Source organism: Equus asinus, chromosome 20 (genome assembly GCF_041296235.1).
Source record: "Equus asinus isolate D_3611 breed Donkey chromosome 20, EquAss-T2T_v2, whole genome shotgun sequence".
Classification (NCBI taxonomy): Eukaryota; Metazoa; Chordata; class Mammalia; order Perissodactyla; family Equidae; genus Equus; species Equus asinus.
In genome coordinates this window covers 12,551,805-12,574,832 of record NC_091809.1, presented here as the reverse complement: position 1 = coordinate 12,574,832, position 23,028 = coordinate 12,551,805, and the positions used below count along the sequence as shown (strand labels likewise).

General features: G+C 63.4%; 1 protein-coding gene across 1 annotated transcript; it reads right to left on the bottom strand.

Moving 5' to 3' along the window:
• Nucleotides 1-204: 204 nt before the first annotated feature.
• Nucleotides 205-20,805, bottom strand: ONECUT3 (one cut homeobox 3). The gene is made up of 2 exons (XM_044752200.2): nucleotides 19,505-20,805; nucleotides 205-1,880 (listed from the first exon to the last, which is right to left on the bottom strand). The coding sequence occupies exons 1-2, from the start codon at nucleotides 20,685-20,687 to the stop codon at nucleotides 1,585-1,587; spliced, it is 1,479 nt and encodes a 492-aa protein (XP_044608135.2). The 5' UTR covers nucleotides 20,688-20,805; the 3' UTR covers nucleotides 205-1,584.
• Between the last annotated feature and the right edge of the window lie 2,223 nt (nucleotides 20,806-23,028).

Here is a 23,028-nt window from a genome sequence, read left to right as displayed (position 1 = left end):
AGGGCAGGCCGGAAGCCGGCCTTTGCACGACCTGGGCCGGGGGTGAGGGAATGAGGGCATCCAGCACAAGTCCTTGGGGGAAATCTTTGGTATCAAGTGTGATTTTTCCAATCACAGACACGAACGCTTGAGTGAGGTAGCCTTTACCTGGGTGGGGGGGGGGCATTTCCCTAGAAACGTCTTTTGCAATCTCAAGGGGGGGGGGTGGCCACCTCCCTGGGAGGCGGCGGAAGGGATGGGAGGCTGGGGGAGGGGAGAGGTTCCTTCTAGCCTCCAGCTCTTGAACCTCCCGGGGAGGCAGGCTCTTGGGATCCAGCTGCCGGCCAGTCTTGGAGGTCACCCGGACCTGGCTGGGACTAGACGAGCAGGGGAGGCGGGGGTGACGGGAGGTCCTCCTCTTCATCTCGGACCCTTCCTTCCCCCGGTCACTTTTTTTTGGCAAAAAAAACGGAGCGAGCAGATTCCACCTTCTTCAGCATCTTCTCTCTGCGGAGAGATAGTGGCGAGCCTGTCCCCACCTTCAGGCCCAGGCGGCACCCCCTGAGCGATGGGAGGCGGGGTGGGGGGGTGAGTTCCAGAGGGTTCCAAGCAGGAAGCAACTCCGTGACCCCAGCACGGTGGGTGGGGGGGCTCTGGATGGGCCCTGGGGTTTCCTCCGGGTCGCGCCTCCGTGGAATCTGGATGTGTCCTTCTGTGTCCTGGGGTCTGTCTCTCCCTGCGTGTCCGTCAAGGTGCCTAAAGGTGACAGGACTGACAGCGGTGTGCCGGAGACGGGGGGCGGCTGCAATTTACCCGCATACTTGAGCCGTCCCCTCGGTCTGGACCGGGTGGGAGAGGATGCTCGCCCGGGGGGGCGCTGCAGGACCCCTCCCCAGACGTTAAGGCAGGCAATTCTTGGCACAAGGAACCCTGGCCCCCGGAGGGGCGGCTGGGTTCTCGGCTGAGGGGGCAGATCCGCCGGCGGGTCGGGGTCGGTCTCGATGTGGGTGGGGGCGCTGCGAACATCCGGCTCCACGTGGGTTTTGGCGACTTTGGAGGGGTCGGAGGTCTGGGGCGGGGGAGGGTCCGTGGGAGGACCGGTGGGCAGGAAGCCTCTCCTTGCCTCCCGCTCGGGGTGGGGGCTGGGGGCTGGGGGCTGGCGAAGGAGGGGTTATTCTTAAAATTCCTTTTTTTTTTTTTAAATACCCGGATTATATTTCTAGTATGTGCTTCTTGACCAGCTTTGGGGGACGACCCGGTGAGCCCTGGTTTTCCTCGAGGCCCCCCGGGGGCGTCCTGAATAGAGAGGGAGCTGGGGGGCCCCTTTCTGTCGCCCCCTCCCCGCTGGGGAGGATGGAGGGTTTCCTGTGGCCTGGAGGGGGTTGGAGTGGAGGGAGGAGGGGGCCCTGTTTGTGCACTTGGGCTGGGGGGGTGTGCTGCGTCCCCTCCCTGGGTGTGGGGGACCCCGGACTGCAACCACTCCAGGCGCCCCCCCCCCCCGGGGGCGGGTCTCCGGGCTGGCAGGGTGGGGTGGCAGGCGTGGGAGGGCGGCGCCCCGGGCCCGTAGAGGCTGGGAGGGCGCGTGGCCGGGGGTGGGGCGGGGTCTCAGGCCTTGGAGAAGGTGGCGGCGGCGGCGCCGGCGGGGCCCCCGGGGGCCGCCCCGGGCTCCTCGGCCCAGCGGTTCATGCAGCGGCGCCGCGCGTTCATGAAGAAGTTGCTGACGGTGTTGAGCTCCAGGCCGAGCTGCTGCGAGATGGTCACCTGCATCTCCTTCGACGGCCGCTTGTTCTCCTTGAAGATGGCGATGAGCGTGCGCCGCTGCAGGTCGGTGAACACCAGGCGCTGCTTCTTGGGCTGCAGCGCGCGCTCCTTCTGCTGCTCCTGCTCTTTCCGCTTGCAGGCTGCGGGCGAGGGGCCGCGCGCGGGAAGGCGAGCCGGTCGGTGGGGGGGGACAACAGCGCCACCGCGCAGCCGGCCGGGAGAAGGCGGCCACCCGAGAAAAGACGGACACAGCCCAAAGCAGAGAGAGAGAAGAGGAGGGGGACACCAGGAAAAAGAGAAATATGGGGGACAGACGGCAGGGGGAGAGGGCCGGACAGACAAGGAGACGGAAATGTCAGCAGGAAGGGCCGCGTGCGAGAGATCAGGAGGCAGCAAGCAGGTGGTTGCGACATCCAGAAAGACAAGGAGAGGGAGGGCAGACAGCGTGTGGGGAGGCAGATGAGGCGGGGTGGGAGGGACAAAGAAGGGGAGACAGTATGAGCACATGGCCACAGGCGTGAGTCACCACCCCCTCCCATCCTCCTTCTGCAGGCTAGCCCCCTCCCCAGCCTCATATCCCCAAACCCCTCTCCAACCCAAGGGCCCGCGGAGAGGACAGCTGGTGCTGCTGGCCTCCCGACTCCCTTCTGCAGCCCACACCTGGGGGGCGTTGAGGGAAGTGACTGGAAACTCTGCGTGGGGGTTATCTGACTCAGTGTAACCTGGGTGAGAAGCGGTTAATTAACAGGCCCTTGGGGCAAGTCACAAACCCCAGTAACCTCCCCCTGGAGTGATGGCACAACTAGGTTCTCAGCAGCGAGACACTCCAGGCCTCCTTCTCTGGGCTGTCCTCTGAGGTCTCCCACCACTGGAGGGACCCTGTATCAGGCCGACGTTGGCGTCCGCAGCCCGATTCTGAAATCTGAGCTCCCACCCAAGCCGGCCCCCCAGCGGCGGGCTGAGACCCGGACACGGCTCCCCCACGAGCATCCACAGGGCCCTCTGGAGTGGGGAGGATCCAGGGCCACCTGGCACAAGGAGGGACAAACAGTAGGAGCTCCAGGTGGCGGAGCAGGGCTGGCACCCTCGGTCCGGCTCCTTCCTGCCCCAGCCCCAGATGGGACCCCATCCCTCGAGGCAGCGGAAGCCAGTGGGCAGAAAAGATGGGCCTTATCCGCTGGGGCTGGTGACCTCGGCCCAGGGGCTGGGGGAGGCTGTGTCTTCAGCGTGAATTCTACCAGCGTCTCAATTTCTCATCCACGTACCGCTCAGGGGCTGCGGGTGATGGAGAGCCCGCCCATCCCGCTCCCCGTGAGCCCCCCACGCCACGGTTGCCTCCCCAGAAGTGGTCTGTGGTACGGACTGTGCTAGCGGTCCTCGTCTGCCAGCCCTGGTGGCCTGCTGGGACCACACACCGAGCTGGCTCTTTCTGGTTCCGGAACAGTCCGAACCAGATGGCACGCCAGATCGATGCCCACGCACATCCGCAGGAATCAATGAATGTTCCCTGGGCCGTGGCTCATTTCTCAGGAACAACAGGTTCCCCCGTGTGGACGGACGCACCACTTCACTCCCCGTCTCCTCACCCGGAGCTCACCGGCTTCTAATTGGCGGCTTCAGGTTGTATGATTACATGAGGGTGACAGCTGGGGGTTACCGGTCATTTTATAAAAGCCACTAATGGGAGAGAGAGAGAACAAACGAGAAAAGTGGTAGGAGGAGAGGAGGAAGATGAACTCAGAAGAAACGGACCAGTCAGACAAAGTTGCAATTAATATCCTCGGAGGGAGAAGAGAGGACCACTGCATCCATGAAACAAGAACAGGATGCTGTTCAATAAAAAGGACAATTAACCAGCAGGACGATGCTCTAAGGATTTAAACATATAAGAGGGGGAATAAAATTTGGATCGGAACCCAAAGTGAAGCCAATCCCCCTGGAAATGGAACAAAGGAGGTGTAGAGATGGCAAGGCAGGGAAAGATGACAAAGCGAGAGGAGGAGTGAGCAGGACATCTGATCAAAAGGTCGTTCAAACTAGAGGAAGAGAGGATCAAATGAATAATGAAAAAAAAAAGATCCAAGGCTGAAGGGCACGAGAGTCCAGTTTAAAAAAGTCCATAAGGTTCAGCTCATTGAATGGAGAGAAGACATTGCCCAAGGCTCATCCTCCTGAAATTTGAGAGATTCAGAATAGAGAGGAGATCGTAAAACCTCCCAGAGAGGAGAGCCGGACGACCCACGAAGGACTAAGAAGTGGGGTGGAGAAGACAGTGCAGCAATGCCTTCAAAATTCGGAGGGAAAATTACTCTCAGCTAGAATTGTACGCCCGGCCAAACACCAAGCATGAAGGTGGAACAGAGACATAGTCAGACATTCCAGGTCTCAAAAAGTTGACTTCCGTGCACCCTTTCTCAGAAAGCTACCGGAGGACGTGTTCCATCAGAACGAGGAGGTAAATCCAAAAAGAAAGGTGTGGGAGTCAGGAAATGTAATTCAACCCAGGAGAAGGGAAAAAGGGTCCCCCGAGTGTTGAGGAGGGGAGAGCCCGGAAGACAGCGGGGACAAAGGCACCAAGGACATGGAAGGCAGCCCCATCCAGATGGACGGGAAACCAAGGGGTGGGGAATAAGTATGCAAAATCCTATTGAGCTGGTTTTGCATTTTGTTGGGGAGTGTGAGAAGAATTTGTGATTGGCAACTATTAACTCCTGGAAAAACAAAGAGTCGAGCAGGAAAGAAAATGGAACCCTAGTTACGTGGCTCAGCTGTGGACGGTATCTACTGAAACCACAATAATGTTAATATTGAATATTATTGAGGCAGGAGGCTGTGTTTGTAGCATTATTGAGAAGCTGACAGACGGAGAGGGTGTGGTATGGATGCGGAAAGCCCGGGAGGCAAAACCCAGAGGATGAAGCGTGCGCCCGGCAGCCTTTTGTGTACAAAACGGGGGAGCAAGGCCACCTGCTGGTATTTTATCCGAATAAGGAAACGGGAGGACCTGCCTTGACCTCCCACCTCCTCGGAAGTCGGCTGCCCTGATAGGGTCACGGGAGGGGACCAGATCCCCCATCCTTTCAAAGGGAAAGCTGGGTCTCAGGCCTGGAACTCAGCCCCAGGCCTTCACGTTCCAGAGGAGGCCCTTCTTGATCACCTGTTATAATCTTCAATTCATTCATTTATTCACTCACTTAGCCATTTACTCTCATTCATCAGACATTCACAGTACAAACGGGGATACAAACGCTCCTCAGAAAGCCCCAAAGAGCATCCCATGTATCCTGTCTTTTCATCCTTAGGATAATTCCATAAGGCAGGGATTTCTCTCCTTAGTTAATCAGAGAAGGTAAGCCACTTGCCCGAGGTTGCCCAGCAAGTGCCCGGCAGGCAGCACAGGACGGGAGCCGGGGTGGACTCGGGAGTCCGATGGGGAGGGAGGGAGGCTGTGGGGGTCTCCTCTTTCCCCGCCGCCTCCCCTTCTCCAATCAAGTGCCCAGTGGGGGCCCCAGAGGCCGAGTGGGGGAGGGGCCGAGCGAAGCGGAGTCGTGAAGAAACTTCGCGTTTTGTCGATCGCAGCAAAAAGCGGCTCCGTCCCCCCTTCCCGGCGTTCAATCTAATTACAGCTCCTCGCAGCCCGAATCGATCCGGCTCCAGTCGGAGCTGTTTACCGCGAGCAGCTTTTGTCATCGCTTCCATCCCCCACCGCCCCCGGCGCCCCGGCCTGGAGGCAGTATCCGCGGTGGAGGTGTGAGTGCCCGCGGGGGGCAGGCAGCCCGGTCCCCGTCGCCTGCCTCCTCCCCCCCCCCACCCCCGTCACATCAGCATCCCTCCCTGGGCCCAGGATCGCCCCTCACAGCCCTGGAGGCCACTGCGGACCGAGCGGAGGGCGACCCGGGGCGGGGCTGGGGGCGGAGCCGCACGGGGAGCCCTGCACTTACCAGCGAACGCCAGCCTCCTGTTGCGCCGCCGCTTCCAAGACGCTCCACGGGGACGCCACTGCGGCTTCCGCCTGCATCGCCTCCTCCACCGTCACCTCCACCACCTGCAGCCCTCTACACCCATCACCTTCATCATCCCCTCCTCCTCCATCTGCCTTACTTCCACTGTCACCTCCTCCACCATCACCTGCTCCACCGTCACCTCCTCCACCATCACCTCCGCCTCCATCACCTTCTCCACCGTCACCTCCTCCACCATCACCTCCTCCACCGTCACCTCCTCCACCATCACCTCCTCACCATCACCTCCGCCTCCATCACCTCATCACCTTCTCCACCGTCACCTCCTCCACCATCACCTCTGCCACCGTCACCTCATCCATCACCTCTGCCGCCATCACCTCTGCCTCCATCACCTCCTCCACCATCACCTCTGCCACTGTCACCTCCTCCATCACCTCTGCAACCTTCACCTCTGCTTCCATCACCTCCTCCACCATCACCTCCTCCACCATCATTTCCTCCACCAGCATCCCTCTACACCCATCACCTTCATCTTCACCTCCGCCTCCACCATCTGCATCACTACCACCATCACCTCCTCCCCTGTCACCTCCTCCACCATCACCTCCTCTGCCATCACCTCTGCCTCCATCACCTCCTCCACCATCACCTACACCACGTGCCTCCCTCTACATCCATCACCTTCATCATCACCTCCGCCTCCACCATCTGCATCACTTCCACTGTCACCTCCTTCACCTTCACCTCCACCACCTCCTCTACTGTCACCTCCTCAACCGTCACCGCCACCACATGCATCCTTCTACATCCATCACTTTCATCGTCAGCTCCACCTCCGCCATCTGCATCATTCTATCACTTTCACCACCTCCACCATCAGTGTCACTTCTACCTCATCATGTCCTCCACCATCACCTCCACCACCTACATCCCTTCTACATCCATCACCTTCATCATCACCTCCTCCTCCACCATCTGCATCATTCTACCACATCACCTCCTCCACCCTCAGTGTCACTTCTACCTCATCATTCTCTCCACCATCACCTCCACCACCTGCATCATCTCCACCTCCATCACCTCCTCCATCATCACCTCCTCGACCATCAATATCCCTTTTACCACCATCACCTCCATTACTCCCACCTCCACCACCTGCATCAATTCTACTGCCATCATGTCCTCCTCCATCACCTCCTCCACCCTCGGTGTCCCTTCTACCCCATCTGCTCCTCCACCATTAGCACCACCTGTAGCCGCATCGCCTCTATCAACAGCCACCCTCACTTCCCTCGCCACACCACCACCACCTCCATTTCTTCATCCCCACTGCCACCACTGCCCTCCTCACCCTGTCACCTTTCTTCGCATCGCCACCACCCCATCTATTCTGTTTCCTTCCCCTCCCCCACTGTCACCTGCACCAGCACCTCCATGATCCTCATCCACACCACCGAGCCCCATCATAGGGTCCACCTCACATGCGCCCAGCATGGGGACTCAGCCCCGGGTTCCCTCCCCAGGGCTCCTAGCCTGTTGGGGGGGGATGAGGAATGGCCACCGACCTCACCACCCACCATGGTGACCACGGCAGCTGGTGGGGGGGGGGGGCTCTGGGATCTAGGAGGAGTCACCCCCTGCAGGGCCTCAGTCTCCTTATTCGCAACATTGGGACGCTCTGCCTCCTTCAAACACTCTTCAGCACACACCAGCTGAGGGGGCCCTCCGCGTCACACTCAGCCCCTCCTGCCTCCCTCTGGGCACCTCTCTGCTCTCACCTCCTACCACTTCTCACCCGGCTCTCTCCTTCGCTGCCATGTGGGTCCCACCTCAGGGCCTTTGCACCGGCTGTCACCTCCGCCTACATCACTCTTCCCACGTGTCTTCATGGCTCCCTTGCCTCCTCCTTGTCTTTATGCAAATACTTCCTCTGTGAGGCCTACCTGGACCCCCAAATTAAGACCACCTTCCCCCCACTGTCTTTTTCCCATAGCACTTATGACATTTCGCCCACTCTATCCAGAGGCCCCGCCGGTGAGGGTTTGGGCCCAACTTTCTCTCCCATCCGCCCTCCATGACCCAGGGACTGAGACCCTAAGCCTGAGACCCGCCTACTCAGGGAGGCTCTGATCTTAGAGCCGCCGGGTGCCCCACCGCAGCCTGTCTCTCCCGCAGCTCCGTCTTTGGGAGCCAAGGGACACAGAGGGGCTGGGGCTGGCTCCTGGAGGCTCCCAAAGGCCCCGGGAGGGCATAGAGGGGATCCAGAAGAGACTGAGACCCCATTCCCCAGTTGGCCCGTCTTGCGGCCCCAGGCAAGTGCGCTAATGGGCTCTCTGCAGGGTGCGGCCCGCGGTTCCTGCTGTGACCAGCAGAGGGCAGCTGTCCCCAGCTCAGAGCGCGGCCCCAGGTGGGAGGGGTGGTCCTCTGGTCCACGTCCAGGTGGGGGCAAAGGGAGGGGACCTGGGGGGCTCTCAAGTTCCAGATGAAAAGCTTTTCATTTCAGATCCCCTGCTCATCTCTCCTCCGGCTCCCTGCCTTTCTAGAAAGTTGCTGGGGCCAGCTGGCCACCCTCTGCCACCTGGACTCCTCTGGGGGCTGGGAGGGTGAATCACGGCATCGTCTTGGTCCTCTGAGCCTCGGTTTGCTCAGCTGGAACCTGCTCTTAATCATGGTCTCTGCCTTGCGGGCTGTGGAAAGGGGTTTAGCCAGAAAAGTCCTGAATATGACTGTGGGGCTGGGACGAGGCTCCCAGCTCCCATCTCGGGGGGCCCTAGGAGGAGCTTGGCTCTGGGCCCACTTGCCACAATGCCGAGAAGTTCCTCCCCCTCCCAGGGCAGGCCTCAAGCGTCCACATCTCTCCTGGAATCTTCCTGGAGAGGGGAGGGATGGAGAAACTGAGGTCAGGAGTAAGGAGTTGGGCTGCCCCAGCCAGAGAACTCCTACACATCCCTCAAGGCCCATCAGCAGTGGCCCTTCCCCCCAGGAAGCCCTTCCCCTCACCCATAGCAGAGCCCCGGCTCCCTCCTGTGTGACCCCCCAGTCCTGACCTTATGGCACCAGGCCTGGGCCTGAGACCCCCTCTGCTGTGGGTCCACAGGAGGCTGCTGGCTGGGTGTGTTTGTCCAGTGACTGATGCCCCTGGGGGTGGTGGGGCAGTGAGGGGCGCCCTGCTGGGGGACATCCAGCCGGTCACTGCCCTGGAGGACCATGCAGGACAGTGGGACCCCAGGGAGCGCCCTCAGCAGGGAGCACCCTGTCTGAGGCAGCCAGGGAGCAGCTGGGGCCTCATCCCGGGGGGGATCAGAGGGAATCAGGTCTGCACGGAGGATGCTGGGCTCACACCAGTTCTCCCCACCATCTTCTGACAGACACCGGCTCCTTCCCCTCCCCCCCTCCTCCTTTCCCCTCCCCCTCCTTCCCGCCTGTCTGCCCCTCCCCCCTCCATCCTCCTCCTCCTTCCACCGCCCGCGTCCCCCCTCTGGCTCTTGTTCCCTTTCATCCTCTCCCCCTCCCCCTATCCCCTCTCCCAGAGGCCCCCTTGTGGTCAGGGCATGTAAGGGGGGGGCGCCCATAGGTGGTGGCCTCTGTCTCCCCACTGGGTCCCACAGGAGGTCAGTGGCTGTGCAGGTGGCCTTGGGTGCTGGGGGGTGGGGGGACGAGTGCCACGGCTGCACCTGTCCTGGACCATCCCTGGCTGGAGCGGGCTGACCACCCAGGTGTCCCTCTGTCCCCCCCTCATTGGGTGTGCTGGGGGGGAGGGGCTGCACAAGTGCCTGGCGGTGGAGGGCGCTGGATGTGGGTGTACGATGTGTGTGGTGCACCTTGCTCCAACGGGGGGAGGGGTCCACACACAGAAAAACCACATGCAGGTAACGGGGACACCTGCAGCCATGGCAAGAGCCGTCTGTGTGGCAGGCGGGCAAGGTGAGCGGCAGTGTCAGGCCTGGAGGGCGGTGGAGGGAGAGGCCCTGAGCATATGGCCAGGTCAGCGGGTGTTGGGGGAGCCCCGGGGGCCAGCAGACCTCTGTGGGCATCTGTTTGCAGCTGGCTGCGGGCAGGCAGGGGACACACAGAGTGGACATAAGACCAGAGGATGCAGCGTGAAGAACTGAGGGCGTGAGTGACCTGGCGGGGGCGGGGGGGGGGGGGTGACAGCGAGTGTGGCTGGCGCCCCAGGGAAGCCGCTGCGTCTGAGGGTGGAGGATGCAGCCATGTCCATCTGTCCCCGGGGATGGCCCCCATCTGCCTGCCTGGCCCTGGGCTGGCCACCCTCTGCCCCCTCGCTGTTCCCAGTCCACGGGGACGCTGGGGCTGGGCTCCACAGGCTGAGTGGCCTTGAGCGCACACTCTCTGGACATCAGATTCCCAGTTTATCAAGTGAACTCAGGGACTCGTGATCCTGATGACCTTGTCTGTAAGTGGGGGTGATGGTCCCACCACGCAGCGGACATGAGGACCTGTGAAGCAAGCTCCGAATGAACGCCAAAGGGGGACCCTGCAACCCCTTCATCCCTCCTTTCCTTCCTCCATACATTTATCTAGCACCTACTGTGTGCACTGTGTGCGAGGCAGTGCTGGGGACAGCCGGGAGCAAGACAGACGCAGCCCCCGCCTCCCGGAGCCACATCGATGTGGAGGACACGTTACTCTCACCGTCACACGGCTCCACGGAAGGTGACGACAACACAACTGGGCTGCTGGCTCCCCCGTCTGATCATCTGACCGTTGGGGGGGGATGGAGGTGCACATGGGTGGGTTATTTGTGGGGAAGGACATGAGCCCAGCTGGGGTCCACAAGGCCTCCACTCGGGACAGACCTGGGCGTGGAGGTGGACTGGAGACCGAGCCCGAGTGTCAGGGACAGTCGGGCAGAGTGGTGGGAGCAGCATGGGGAGGGTGAAAACCCATGAAGGCTGGGTTTGACAGGGAAGGACAACAGCTGGACGATGGCCCCAGAACTCGGCGTGGGGGCACCTGAGTGACTGTCCTCGTCCCTCTGTGTCACACTCTCTGTGCAGCTAAGCCACTCTTGTCTGTGTGCCCCCTGCACCGTGCGCCTGTACCCACCCCCTACGGTGTCTGTCCACCTGGGCATGGGGTGTGCGTGTGGGTGCGGGAGCTGGAGCCACTGTCCCCCGCTCCAGCCACCACCTGAGCTCAGCTCCGGCCTCGAGGAGCAGACAATTCAATACGCAGCCTGGCCTCCGGCTGGGATGATGAGCTGTTTCCTTGGCGACAAGTCTCGCCCCACCACCAGCTGCCCGGCCCCAGATGTGGGGAACATTGACGCCCCACCATCCCTACTGGGCTTGTCCCTACTGGGCTGAGCTGCCCTGAGCATCCCCTGATGGCCTCCCCAGCCCAGAGATGGTGACTGACTTGCCCAAGTTTGCACAGCGAGTCACTCTGAGGGGAGCCCGGAGCACACAGGTGGACTCTCTCTTTATCCACACCCTGCACCACTAAGGGAGCCGGGAAAGGGGTTCCCCGGGTGGGGGGGGGGGTGCAGAGTCATCTCCTGGGAGGACCCCCGGAGGCCAGAGCAGCCACTCCACGTGTCCCCACTTGCCTCTGACGCCTCTCCACTCGGCCCCTTCTCCCCGTCCCCTGCCCGCCCAGCCCACACCTCCCTTTCCCGCCTCCGAACCACCCTGGCTGGCGCCCAGCCTGCCAGAGAGGCCCAGCCTCCCGCCCTTCCCGGCTCCCCCTGATGGGATTTTAATGGTCGCATTTTCAAATTAGTTCTGAGCCTTTCAAAGTCTTATTAGGGAAATGAGCGTTTCCACAAGGACGCCGGCTGCCCCTCCCAGGGGCCCATCTGGAAGTCCCACCACCTGGGGTTGGGGAACCGGGGTCCAGGGGCCGCTCTCATGCCGGGTCCTTCAGTCACAGAGACGCCCCCTCATCAGGCACCTTCACATGGGGGCAAACCACATTAGCGTGCACACACACACACACGCCTGTGTGCACGCATACACAGACCTTTTATTTAAAAACAAAATGTTAAGAAGTCACAGCGGCTGGCAGTCGGAAATGGATTTGAAAAAGATGACAGGAAAGGAACCCGTGATAAGAAAAAGAGCAGAGAGGCCAGCGCAGAAAAGGGGGGAGTGACGGGGGACATCAGTGAATGGGAAATTAATCCACAGATGAACTCACGAGCAAAATGGTCCACCCCGGCCGTGTCTACTGCGGCCCGAGGGTGACTGCCCACCGTCTGAAACGGCCTCAACGTCCGCTGGGCTGGGAGGTGGTTGAAGAGAGAGGGAGGTGACCAAAAAGAAGAATACTATGCAGCCCGCAAAAATGACCCCGGGGGGAACTCTCTTTCCCGATGTGGAAGGTCCCCACGGCTTCCATCCGGCGCTCGCCATTGTGTGTGTTAGGAAAAGAACATGGACTCTGGGCCCTGCCCCGTGGCCGAGTGGTTGGGTTTGCACGCTCTGCTGCGGCGGCCCTGGGTTCGGATCCTGGGCACGGACATGGCACCGCTCGTCAGGCCATGTTGAGGTGGCGTCCCATATGCCACAACTAGAAGGACCTGCAACTAAGATATACAACTAAGTACCAGGGGGGATTTGAGGAGATAAAGCAGAAAAAAAAAAAAAAGAAGAAGAACGTGGACTCGGAGCTGCTGGATTACGCACAACCTCTCTTTAGGAGGAGAAATAGAAAGTGTGGATTGCAGAAAGGAGGAGAAGGGAGCACGCTCTCTTGTTCCAATTTGTTAAATTTGGAACCTGGCGAATGTGTCAACCGTTTACAAAATAAGACGGCATTTTTTAAGAAGCGGGAACAAAGTGTGGGGGGGGGAGAAAGCAGAGGCTTTGGCGACGCTCTGATTGCATGTAGGAGGATCTTTTCCTTTATCCACTCGGTGCTCCCCGCGGGGTGGAGATTCTGGTCTCCATTTCGGGAAACGGAGGTGCGCAGGGGGAAGCGACATGCCCAAGGTCACCAGCCTGAGCCGAGGGCCCCTTGTCCCCCTCAGTCCGTCGGGGGACCCCGCGCTCCGACGTCCGCGCTCCTGGCGCTGCGACCCCGCCGCGCGCAGCGAGCGCACCAAGACCGACGCCGCCCTGGGGCGTCCCGCCGGCAGCGGGGATGTGATTCCGCACCGGGGTGGGATGCGGCTCCCGCTGGGGGCTGCCCTCTCCTGTGGAGCACGCGCCGGGAACCCTGAGGCTCGGAGGCCGCGGGCGTGCGGTGCTGGGCTAGGGTCTCCCCAGACCCGGCCGCGCGCGCCCACGCGCCGCCAGGCCGCAGACCGCGGGTGCACGCTGGATTCATTCGGGTTTGAAGCGAGACGTGCGGAAGGCGGCGGCACCGGCCGGGCTCCGAGGCTGGCTCTCCCGGCACTGCGGGGCGGCATTCGCCTGGCGGGGGGTAAACTGAGGCACTGACATCTCCCCCAGCGCGCGAGCGGTTGCGCAACGGCGCTTGGAGACGCCCGGCGCAAGGTTCCCCATCCACCCACCCTCGTCTAGGTGGGCGGATGCGACCCTCTCCCCATCCCCCAGCGCCAGGAAGGAGGGCCGGGCAGCATCTGCCCGGATCGGAGGAAAAGTGGTCCGGCGGGCCCAGGTGGGAGCGCACGGATGACCCCAGACGCCAGAGAGGTCAGCGCAGGAGGCCGAGGTCTTCCTGATGCCCCCGCGCCCCCTGCGCCTCGAATCCGCCAGACCCGGGCCGAGGGCCGACGCGGGTCCTGCGGCGGAGTCTGCGCGCTTGTCCAAGGTGAACGTGCCCGCCTACACTGTGTCCCTGTGCCGGTATACCCCGTTGTGGACGCCTCTCCCTGCCCCACTCCCTGGCTTTGTGCCCGTGACTCGGTAGGACTGAGCCACCCTCCCCACCCCCATATCTGCCCAAAGGGAAAGAGTCCAGCCCGGGTTCCTAGCGCTACCCACGTCTCCCCTGTTTGGCAGAGGGGAAACTGAGGCCGCAGGTGTCCCGGGACTGCCTGAGGTGAGGGTATCTCCCAGGCCGCGCCTGGCTCCTGCCCAGCCCCTCCCCTCCCCCACCAGCGCTGCCTTCCTTATTGATCACGGGCCATATTTAATTAAAACCTTGATTCAAACCAGCTTGAGCTCCCGTGGTTAAGCCGGCTCGCGGCTACATCCAGAGACTGGGCTACAGCACCCGGCCGCGCTCCTGACAGCCGCTCTGGGCAGCCCCAGCTCCCAGCCTTTGTCCTCCAGGCTCCACGAGAGCCAGAGTGCTCTCCCGCGTCCACGCAGGACAGAAAGTCAGGCCATCCTATGCACCTCCTCTACATATTAAGGGTTCTGGGGAGCCATGCGGCGGGGTGCCAGGCAGAGGAGGGACCCGGTCCAAGGTGACCCTAAAAAGCCCCATCCAGCTTTGGAGGGGGGAGGACACCAGGGGTGGGAGTGGAGCCTGGAGACCCCCAAGGAGGAAGAGGCGGCCAGACTAGAGGAAGTGGGTCACTCAGACTAGAGTGCTGATGGTTGATAGGGATGAAGCACAAGAATGAGAGAGAGATCACAGAGGAGAATGGCCAGTTCTTGGTTCGTTCCAGGATTTTAGGCCAAGGGGACTTCAGGATAAGGGAGCCAAAGGCCAGCTCCAGCCTCTTGCCCTGCGAGTCAGCTGTGAAGTGGGGGTGACCATCCCTGTCGCTCAGGCAGGAAGGGATTATGGGGCTGGGCCAACAATGCTGGGTCCAGGCTCACCCTCAGGGCCGGTGTCCAGGAGGGGGCTGTTCGTCAGGAGAAGCAGGGTGAGTGGGCGATCCTGGTGGCTTGGAGTTAGACGGGAGGAAGCTGGGACCTGGTCCTCACACACCCTCCCCGAGGGTCTCTGGTGGTCCCTGGGGGGGCTCACGTGGACCCGTAAGCCTGTCGCCCCTGGAGGAGGCGGAAGGAGAAGCACGGGCTCCCAGCCTCCACTGTCCATTTGCCAGAGGGTCACCCAAGTCACCACTGTCCCAGGCTTCAATCCACTGAGTGCCCCCCTCCGCCTTTGTCCCCTCGGGGCCACCTGCCTGGAGTGTCCCCCACTGTTGCAGGAGGTGGGAACCTCAGCATCTGATTTCCTGCAGGAGAAGCCAGGGCGTCTCCTTCCAGGGGACCTGGGGCCTCGTCACCCTGGGCGTGGGGCTTTGGTGAGCGCCTGGCTTCGTTCCTGAGCCTCAGCTCGGCCGTAAAGGGGGCACCACACCGGCTTAAAAAGCCATTCTGGATGATGCCATCTCTCATCCCTGGGGGTTGATCGGAGGAGGAGAGGGCTTCTGGCACTCCAGCCGGCCACTCCTCATCTCAGACCCTGCCCCTCCCTGCCCTCCCCCTCTGCATGGGGTGCCCCCAGAATCACTGAACCTGGGCAGGGGGCGGGGGCTGCCCCAACCCGGGTCTTGTGCTCTGGAAGGAGGGGGCTGGTCACCCTGGATGCCGTGCACAGCCCCACATGGCTCTGACCCACACAGCCCCTCACACTTTCCCCCCAGTCTGTGCATCCCCATGGGGGCCTAGGGTGTCCCCTCCAGACCCCCTCCGTGGTCCCATGGAGCACAGGCTGCTGCAGCTGACCCCAGGTCCCCCCCACCCCCACCCCCACCCCCACCCCCGGGCAAGATGAGAAGATGGTGTGTGGAGGTGACCAGGCAACATGGCCTCAGGGTGCAGGTGAGTGTCTGAGGGGGGGAGCTGGGTTGATGAGGATAACTCAGCAAGCACCTGCCAGGTGGCTGGCTCTGTCCCTTTCTCAGATGGGGAAACTGAGGCTCAGACCTCGCCTAGGGTCGTCAGTGACCGACTCCCATTGAGGCCCAGGCTTCCTAGCTCCTCGCTCGAATGTCTTATCCGGGGGCGGGGCGTCTGTAAGAGGCGTGAACCTCCTGTGGTTCCAGGTAAGATTTTTCCAGAAGGCACAGAGGTCTTTGGTGGGGAGGGGCGTGTCTGGAGTGCTTGTGAGGGGATGGATGGCCGTCCCTCCAAGTGAGATGACCAGAGGGGACCCTGTGGGCTGGGTCCCTTCAGCTTCAGGATGCCCCCATGCACCCCCTGTCTGGGATGGTGGCTGCAGAGTGGGGTGAGAGGTGGGGAGGGCCTGTCTCCACGGGGGGGGGGGGGGTGGCTTGCCTTTTTTTCCCTTTCCATCATCAGCCCCAGCCGCCCGCCACTGTGCTGCCCACCCACCGCCACCCCTGCTGTCGGCCATGCCTGCGCCGCCCCCATCGGCAACTTGGTTCCAGAAATGGCCTCTCCCCCTGCCTCAGTTTCCCCCCCACCCCTCGGGGCTTCTGGGCTCAGGACTCACCAGTGGGTGATGAGGGGGAAAGGGCCCTTCTTTCCATGGCCTCCATTTGATATTTTATTTCATATATATATTTTTTCTGATCCGTTACAAAAAACTCTTTTCCTCCGGAGTTGCAATTTAAACAATATTTGAGGACGGCCAAAGCTATCGACCCGGTGGCGGTGATGAATTAGAGACGGTAATTCGAATGCATCGACCACCGCCCCCGCCGAGGAGCCCGCCGGCCCCTCCCCCAGCCCCGCTCCCATAATTACTGTTCAAGATGCAGCCCGGGAGGGCTTCAAAGAGGAGGCAGCTGGGGAGCTGCAGCCCGGGGGTGGATTGGGGCGAAGCCCCCCTGGCAGTGCAGTTGGGGGGCTGCAGGATGGCCTTGCCAGAATCTCAGAATGTCGCACCCAGAACCTGGCTCCCCCAATGCACACACATTTTACAGATGGGTAAACTGAGGCACGCAGCGCAGGCAGGTGTGGGGCCCGGGAGTGGGGAACTCTGATGTCCACCTGGCTAGATTTCTCCAGTGGTTGGAAGAAACAAAGAAATTCTCCCCTCCCGGCTGGGCCCCAGATCCTGGAAGGAGAGAGGAGGGGGGAGCTGGGAGAGACCCAGGCCGGGTAGACCCCACGAGGGGCTGCTGCAGCCCCGGAGGGATGTCTGCGTCCCCCCCTTTCTCTCTCTCTCCTTTAGTCTTTCTTTCTCCATTTCTGTTTTGCCACCCGTCTCTCCGCCGTCTCTCCATTTTCTTTCTCCGTTTTTGTCGCTGTCTCTCCCTGCCTATCTCTGTCTCTCTCCGTCTCTGCGTGTGTGTCCTCCTCTCTCGTGTCCCTTTCTCTCTCCCGGCCCCAGCGCCGGGCGGACACCCCGATGGGCCCGAGCGGGCAGCCCGCGGGCGCGCGGGATGGGGGCGCAGAGCTGGCGGGCGCGCAGGCGGCTTCGCTGGGCGCGGGCGGGGCGCGGGAGGAGGGCACGCGGCGGGTCCCCCGCGGGTTGAGCCGAGCGCCGGGCGAGCGGGTCGGGCACCTGGAGGCACCCTGGGGCCGTCGGGTGCGTGCGGGGCGGCGCGCTCGGGAGGGGGATGCGCCCCGCCGCCCCCTAACCGTCGCGATTTGCCGCCACTTAACCGCTTTTCATTTGCGCAGCGACCGGAACTAAAGGCCTCTGAGGCCGGCGCCTAATTACCCCGCGACCCTCGGCCGGCCGCCTCTCCCATCCCAGGCCAGCCCGCGGTGTGGACGCGCCCGAGCTGCGGCGGCGGCCCAGGCGGGTCGGCGGGGTCACGGCGTGGGCAGCATCCCGGCTCACCATCCCCAGGACCTCGGCGCGTGCCAAGCCCTCCGCTCACCCCTGCGCTTCCCCGGGGGAGGCACTGAGGTGGCCACTATTCCGACTCGCATTTCCCAAAGTGGGAAACCGAGGCTCCTTAGAGCCGCAGAAGTCAGGGATGTGGGGAGGGGGGACGCAAACTCGGCCTCAGTTTCCCCACCTATAATTCCACCGGCATCCAGAAGGGAAGCCCAACCACGGGAGTCCAGGCACCCTACGCAGCTGCGCTGGGATACTCACCATGGGGACCTCTTTCCTGTGGCTTGTCCTTCTGTCACACCCTGACCTATCTTTTGGGTGAGAAATGTGCGATTCAAATGCCACTGAAGGGGCACATTGGATACATAACATGACCGTGAGAGAAATGGAAAGCGGTGTGTTTTTTGGGGTACACCCATACTGGACACACTGTCCCCAGAAATATATGCACGGGGTGGGGGGAGGAGGTGGACGATGGTCAGGATGGTGAGAGGTCAAAGGCCACATGTTGCTGAGTCTGACGAATAGATGCCACTTATTACCGAAGGCCCTGCGGCCGGAGGTCCCCCACTTTGCACGCGGCAGGCCGGGGCTGTGGGCTGATAGGACCGTGTGTCCCCTCAGCACAGCCATGTCCTTGCGTGTGTCACGGGGAGCAGGACAGAGCGGGGCCTGCCCTTACACAAGACCGTCCCGGTTCCTGCTGCCATTCCTAACATGTCACAAGGGCCTCCCTCCGTGCTCGGTCACCTGCCACGTGCGGAGGAGAATTTATTTCCCTGTTCCCAAAGTGGGGAATCTAGGAAGCCCATAGGAGGCTCAGCCAGTCTCTCACTCTGCAGAAGGGGGAAACTGAGGCTTCCATGCGAGTGCAGAATCCCTCTGTTGTCCAGTATGCCTGGGGGTGGGGGGTGTGAGGAGAGGAAAGAATACAGGAGCCCTCCAGGTCCCCCAGCCGGCACCCCGTCTTCCCCAGCCCCCTGCCTGCGTCCCTGCCCCTGCTCCCCGGCGCCTGGGCTGAGCCCCAGCGCACTCCGTCCGCTCCACTCGCCCCTGTGCGCAGAGAAGCGATCGATCAGGAGCCCGCCGCAGCTATTGTCCCCGCGGCTGGGGCGGCTGCAGCCCCCTCCCCAGTTCATGAGGGAAAGACCCCCCCCACCTGAGCCACGCCTCCCACAGCAACAGCGCTGGGGGCTCTCCTGCACCCCGTACCCACCCAGAAGAGGGGGGCCTGGCCAGGCCGCCTTGCTGGGGGCAAGTGTGGACCCAGCTGTTGTCAGCTGGGAGGTAGGAGGAAGCAGGGTCCCCAGGGGGTGGGGGGTTGAGTGTCAGTGTGAGAAAGAGAGACAGAGACAGAGAGACAGAAAGAGAGAGCCACAGAAAGAGAAGAATGAGGAGGAACAGGAGAAAAACGGAAAGCAAGCGAAAAATAAATAGATGTCAGTTTGCCCCGACAGAGAGAGAAGAGGTAGAAACGAGGGAAACAACGGAGAAGCCAGGCCGCAGGGGCGCGCGCGCCCGAGCCAGGACCAAACGCGCGGGGCGGGCGGGCGGGCAGCCGGGGTGTGAAGGCCTCCGGGCCGCGCGGGCCGAGGGTCCCCCCGGGCAGCCCCGCCCCCCACCCGTTCTCGGTGACCTTTGCTGGCGGCCGGAGAGGGGGAGGGGGCTATCGATCGCGGAGGCCGAGCTACAAAGAAGCGCGCCCTGGGGCCGGGGGGGCTGAGCGCGGGCCCGGCCCTGGCTGCCACGGCGCCGGCGCCCGGTGCACGGTCCCGGCTCTCTGCCCCGGGGCTGGAGGCGCAGCGCGGGCCTGTTCGGGAGGAGGAGAGTGGCACCCCGCGCTGACAGCAGCGGCGCGTCTGGGGCGCAACACCTCCACCCCACACACACCACACACACAATGAGCGACCCTGCAGGCTGCTTCTGGGGGATCCTCCCAGCGGTCTAAAAGGACCCAGGGACTCCCTCTCCCTTCCAGAGGGACTGGGGAGGGGGGCTATGGGGGAAGGTGGTACAATTCCTTTCTCCCACTTGGCGACGTACAGATGCACAGGGACTCAGATCACGCCGTAGGCTCCTGCAAGGAGTCCTAAGCCGGCCGCCGGGGCGCGCGGCCGCGGCATGGGGAGGGGGCCGGGGCGCCCCGCTAGCACCCTGCCGGGTGTTGGGGAGCCCCAAGCCGGAGCCCCTGGGTCGGGCGGTGTGCGCCGCGCTCCTACCTGCGAGGCGCAGCGCCGACATGCGCTGGAACTCGGGCTCCTGTAGCCACTTCCACATCCTGCGGAAGGTCTCGCGGCCCGACTTGAGCTTGCTCCACGGCTTGGGGTTGCGCAGCAGGTCGGAGAGCGTGCCCTGAGAGCGGCACAGGATGCGCTGCGCGAAGATAGCCTGCGGGATGCTGTAGCGTTTCAGCTCCGCGGTGATGCGCTGCGCCACCTCCTTCGTGTTGATCTCCTCCGCCGCCGCGCCCGCCCCGGGGCCGCCGCCACCTGCGCCCGGGCCGCCGCCGCCCGCGTGCGGCCCGTGCGCCCCGGCCGCCGCCAGCCCGCCCAGCGGCGCCAGCAGCCCCGCGGTGCCCCCGCCGCCCGCGCTGCCGCCGCCGCCGCCGCCGCCTCCGGGCAGCCCGCGGGCCAGCGCGTCCTCGGCGCGCCCCAGCAGCGCGGCGTGCGGCTCGAAGGCTGCGGGCGGCAGCAGCTTGTCCCCGGCCAGGTGACCCGGCGTGCCATAGGCGGCCAGCGGCGGGGGCGGCGGCGGCGGCGGGGGCTGCGGGGCACCGTGCAGCGCGGGCGGCAGCGTGTTCGGCAGCGGCGACAGCGGCGACCCCATGGCGGGCAGCTCCTTGCCGTAGGGCCCGTAGAGGTGGCTCACGGAGGCCAGCGCTGCGCGCTCGTCGCGCATGAGGGTGAAGCTGCCGCTCACGCTGGCCGCCAAGCGCTGAGGCGGGGGCGGCGGGGGCGGCGCGGCCGCCGGATGCGGGTGCGCGTGGGGGTGGCCGCCGTGCGCCCCGGCCACGGCCGCGGCCGCCGCGTGCTGGTGGAACTTGTCGGCCACGGCGGCGAGGGGCGGCAGGTGCTGCAGGGGCGTGAGCGTCGTGTAGGTGCCTCCCAGGCCGGGCGCCTCGCAGGCCATGCCCATGGCCGGGTGCAGCGGGCCCGCCAGCTCCCCGCGGAAGTCGGCGCCGCCGGCCGCGCCGCCCGCGCTGCCCGCGCCCCCGGCGCCTCCGCCGCCGCCGCCGCCGTCCAGCAGGCTCGCCATGCCGGCCACCAGGCCCGGGCGCCCGGGCGCCACCAGGCCGCGGTGCTGCGCCGCCGCCGAGCGCGCGTGGCCCGGGCTCAGCAGCTCGCCCGCCTGCGCGTGGGCCACGCCGTGCAGACCCCCCAGGCTCTCCAGGCTGAGCTCCATGCTCGGCCGCCGCGCGCGGGCCCCTCGCCGGCTCGGCCACCCGCCCGCCGCGCGCGCTCCTCGGCGCCGGCCCGGCGCGCTCAAGGCCGCCGCATGGCCCCCGCCCGCTCCCCGGTGGCTGCGCGCGAGGCTGCCCGGCTGCGCGGCGCACGGCCCGGCCCGGCTGCGAGCGCGGCCACTAGGATGTGGCGGGGGAGCGGCCGCCGGCGCCCGGGCCCTGGTCTGACGTCAGCGCCCCCGCCCACCCGCTCCCCTCGCCGCCGCCTCTCGTCGCCTCACTCTCCGCCTTCCCCGGCCCCCTCGAGCGCCAGGCAGGCCAGAGTGGGCCAGACTCGGGGCTTCTGGGGTCCCCTGCCTCTGCGCCCGCCCGCGCCCCCCCGGGGGCCGGCAGTACCTGGGGACGATGGCCGGGGGTCCGAGGACAGATTCCCCAAGGTGGGACTGGGGGCATTGTCTCTGCGTCTCTGATTCCGTGTCTCTCCCCAGAGGGTCACCAAGGTTACTTTCCTGCCTGGCGCCCCTGAGTCCATCTCTAGGGAATGCGTGCGAGTGTGTCTGCGTGGGGACGTGTGACCTACGTGTTCCCCCCCAAGGCCCGAACACAGACCCAGGGAGGGGGGTCCTGCAAGCTCAGCTCCCTCTATGTGAGCATAGCGGGAAGTCACAGCCCCTCTCACGACCTTTCTGGGGGGAAGTGGTGCACAAAGTGGGGGGGTCCTCAACTGGGTTGGGGCCTGTTTGCCCCATGTGTCTGAGTCTACTCCCATGTGTGGGCACCAGGGCCTCAGTTTCCCCAGCAGTACAATGAAGCACTTGGCTTCAGGGGTGCCAAAGGCCCCTCCCAGTTCCAGGTCCTTCTAGTTTCCTCCATCTCCAGCTTGGGAGCAGCTTAGGGTGACCTTTAAAGAACCCCATGTCCCCCTCCAGAGCAGGCAGGCCGAGGACACATCCTCTCTGCTTCCATACACACACACTCACACACACATCTCCATTTCTCTTTTGGGTGTGGGAGCGAAGGTGCTCATTTTCCTCACCACCTGGAGACAGGCGAGGACCAGGGACCCCTGGCAACTGGGATAAATGGGGGGGCCTCCCACACTCAGAGAGACCCCTGGTCGTCCCCCCAGTGGGGTGAGATAAAGTCAAGGAGGGGGCTCTGGAGCGGCCAGGCCGGACCCCAAAGGGTGCGGCCCTTGAAAGGCCAGAGGGTGCAGTGGGGAGGGAAGCCCCAAATCAGGCCGCCCCGTCGCTCCTTCCCCATTACATGTGCCCCGGGCTAACCTTTGCCCGTTTTCCAGAACAGTAGAGAGAGTGTCGAGCTATCAAGGCCTCTGCTGGAGCCTCGGGCACCCCCATCTCAGCGGGGAGGACCCGAAAGACCCTACTGGGGAGCCATACTCCCTCCCCGCAAACCTTCTGGGCGGCTCCCTCTCCACCGCCACCCACCCAGCCCCTGTCAATGTGGCTCCATATTGGGGATTTGATTCTCCGAACTGCAACTCTGTGCCAGGGCCCTTCTGTGCCTCAGTTTCCCCTTCTCTGATGGGGAGGAGGGGGCCTTGCTGTCTGTCCAGCTGCGCGCCTGTGCTGACCCCCACAGCAGGGGCCGGAGGGCCGCAGTCTCTGAGTGTGAGGGAGGTGGGGAGCCTGGAGGACCGGACAGGAGAGCGGCCTGATCCTAGTCCTGGGGTGGGATGGGGCTAAAGGGGAGCCCTGTTAGTGCTGGTGGTTCGGACTCAGCATTTAGTAGCTGCCTACTGCACACACACACTCCTCACCCAGCCCCAGGGGAGTCCTGTCTCCCTTCTCCGTCTGCCTCAGGCCCAAGACAGAGGACAGCGGTGGCAGCTTCCCCCTTGGTTCCTACATGTTGTCCAAGTGCTAGCAGGCCGGGGCCCACAGGCTTTTCAAGTCCAGGGTTTACATCTAATTTCAGGTTATATGTCATTCCGCCCATCTTCCAGGCGGGATAACGGAGGTGGGAGAGAGGGGCAGGTCTGGACACCCTGAATGTCCCCCTCCCCACGCGGGTTCCGGATCTGGGAGGTGGGTTCTGGCTGTGCGGAGCCCCCGCCTCGGCCCCGCCATCCCACCTGCCAACAATCACGGATAATTAAAAATAATCGTGGGATCTAAAAATCAATTGATCGCATCGCAGGCCCTAGAAGGGCAGATCGGTGGCGGCTGGGGTGGGTGTCTCCGTGGGTGGGAGGACAAAGGGAAGTACCCCCAGATGTGGACCCAAGGGTGCTCTGTGGGGGTCGGGGTCACGGATTCTGTATTTCCTCCAGCTCGATCGTCATTTTCATGTTTATGACGAGCATGCACGGCTTGTCTACAG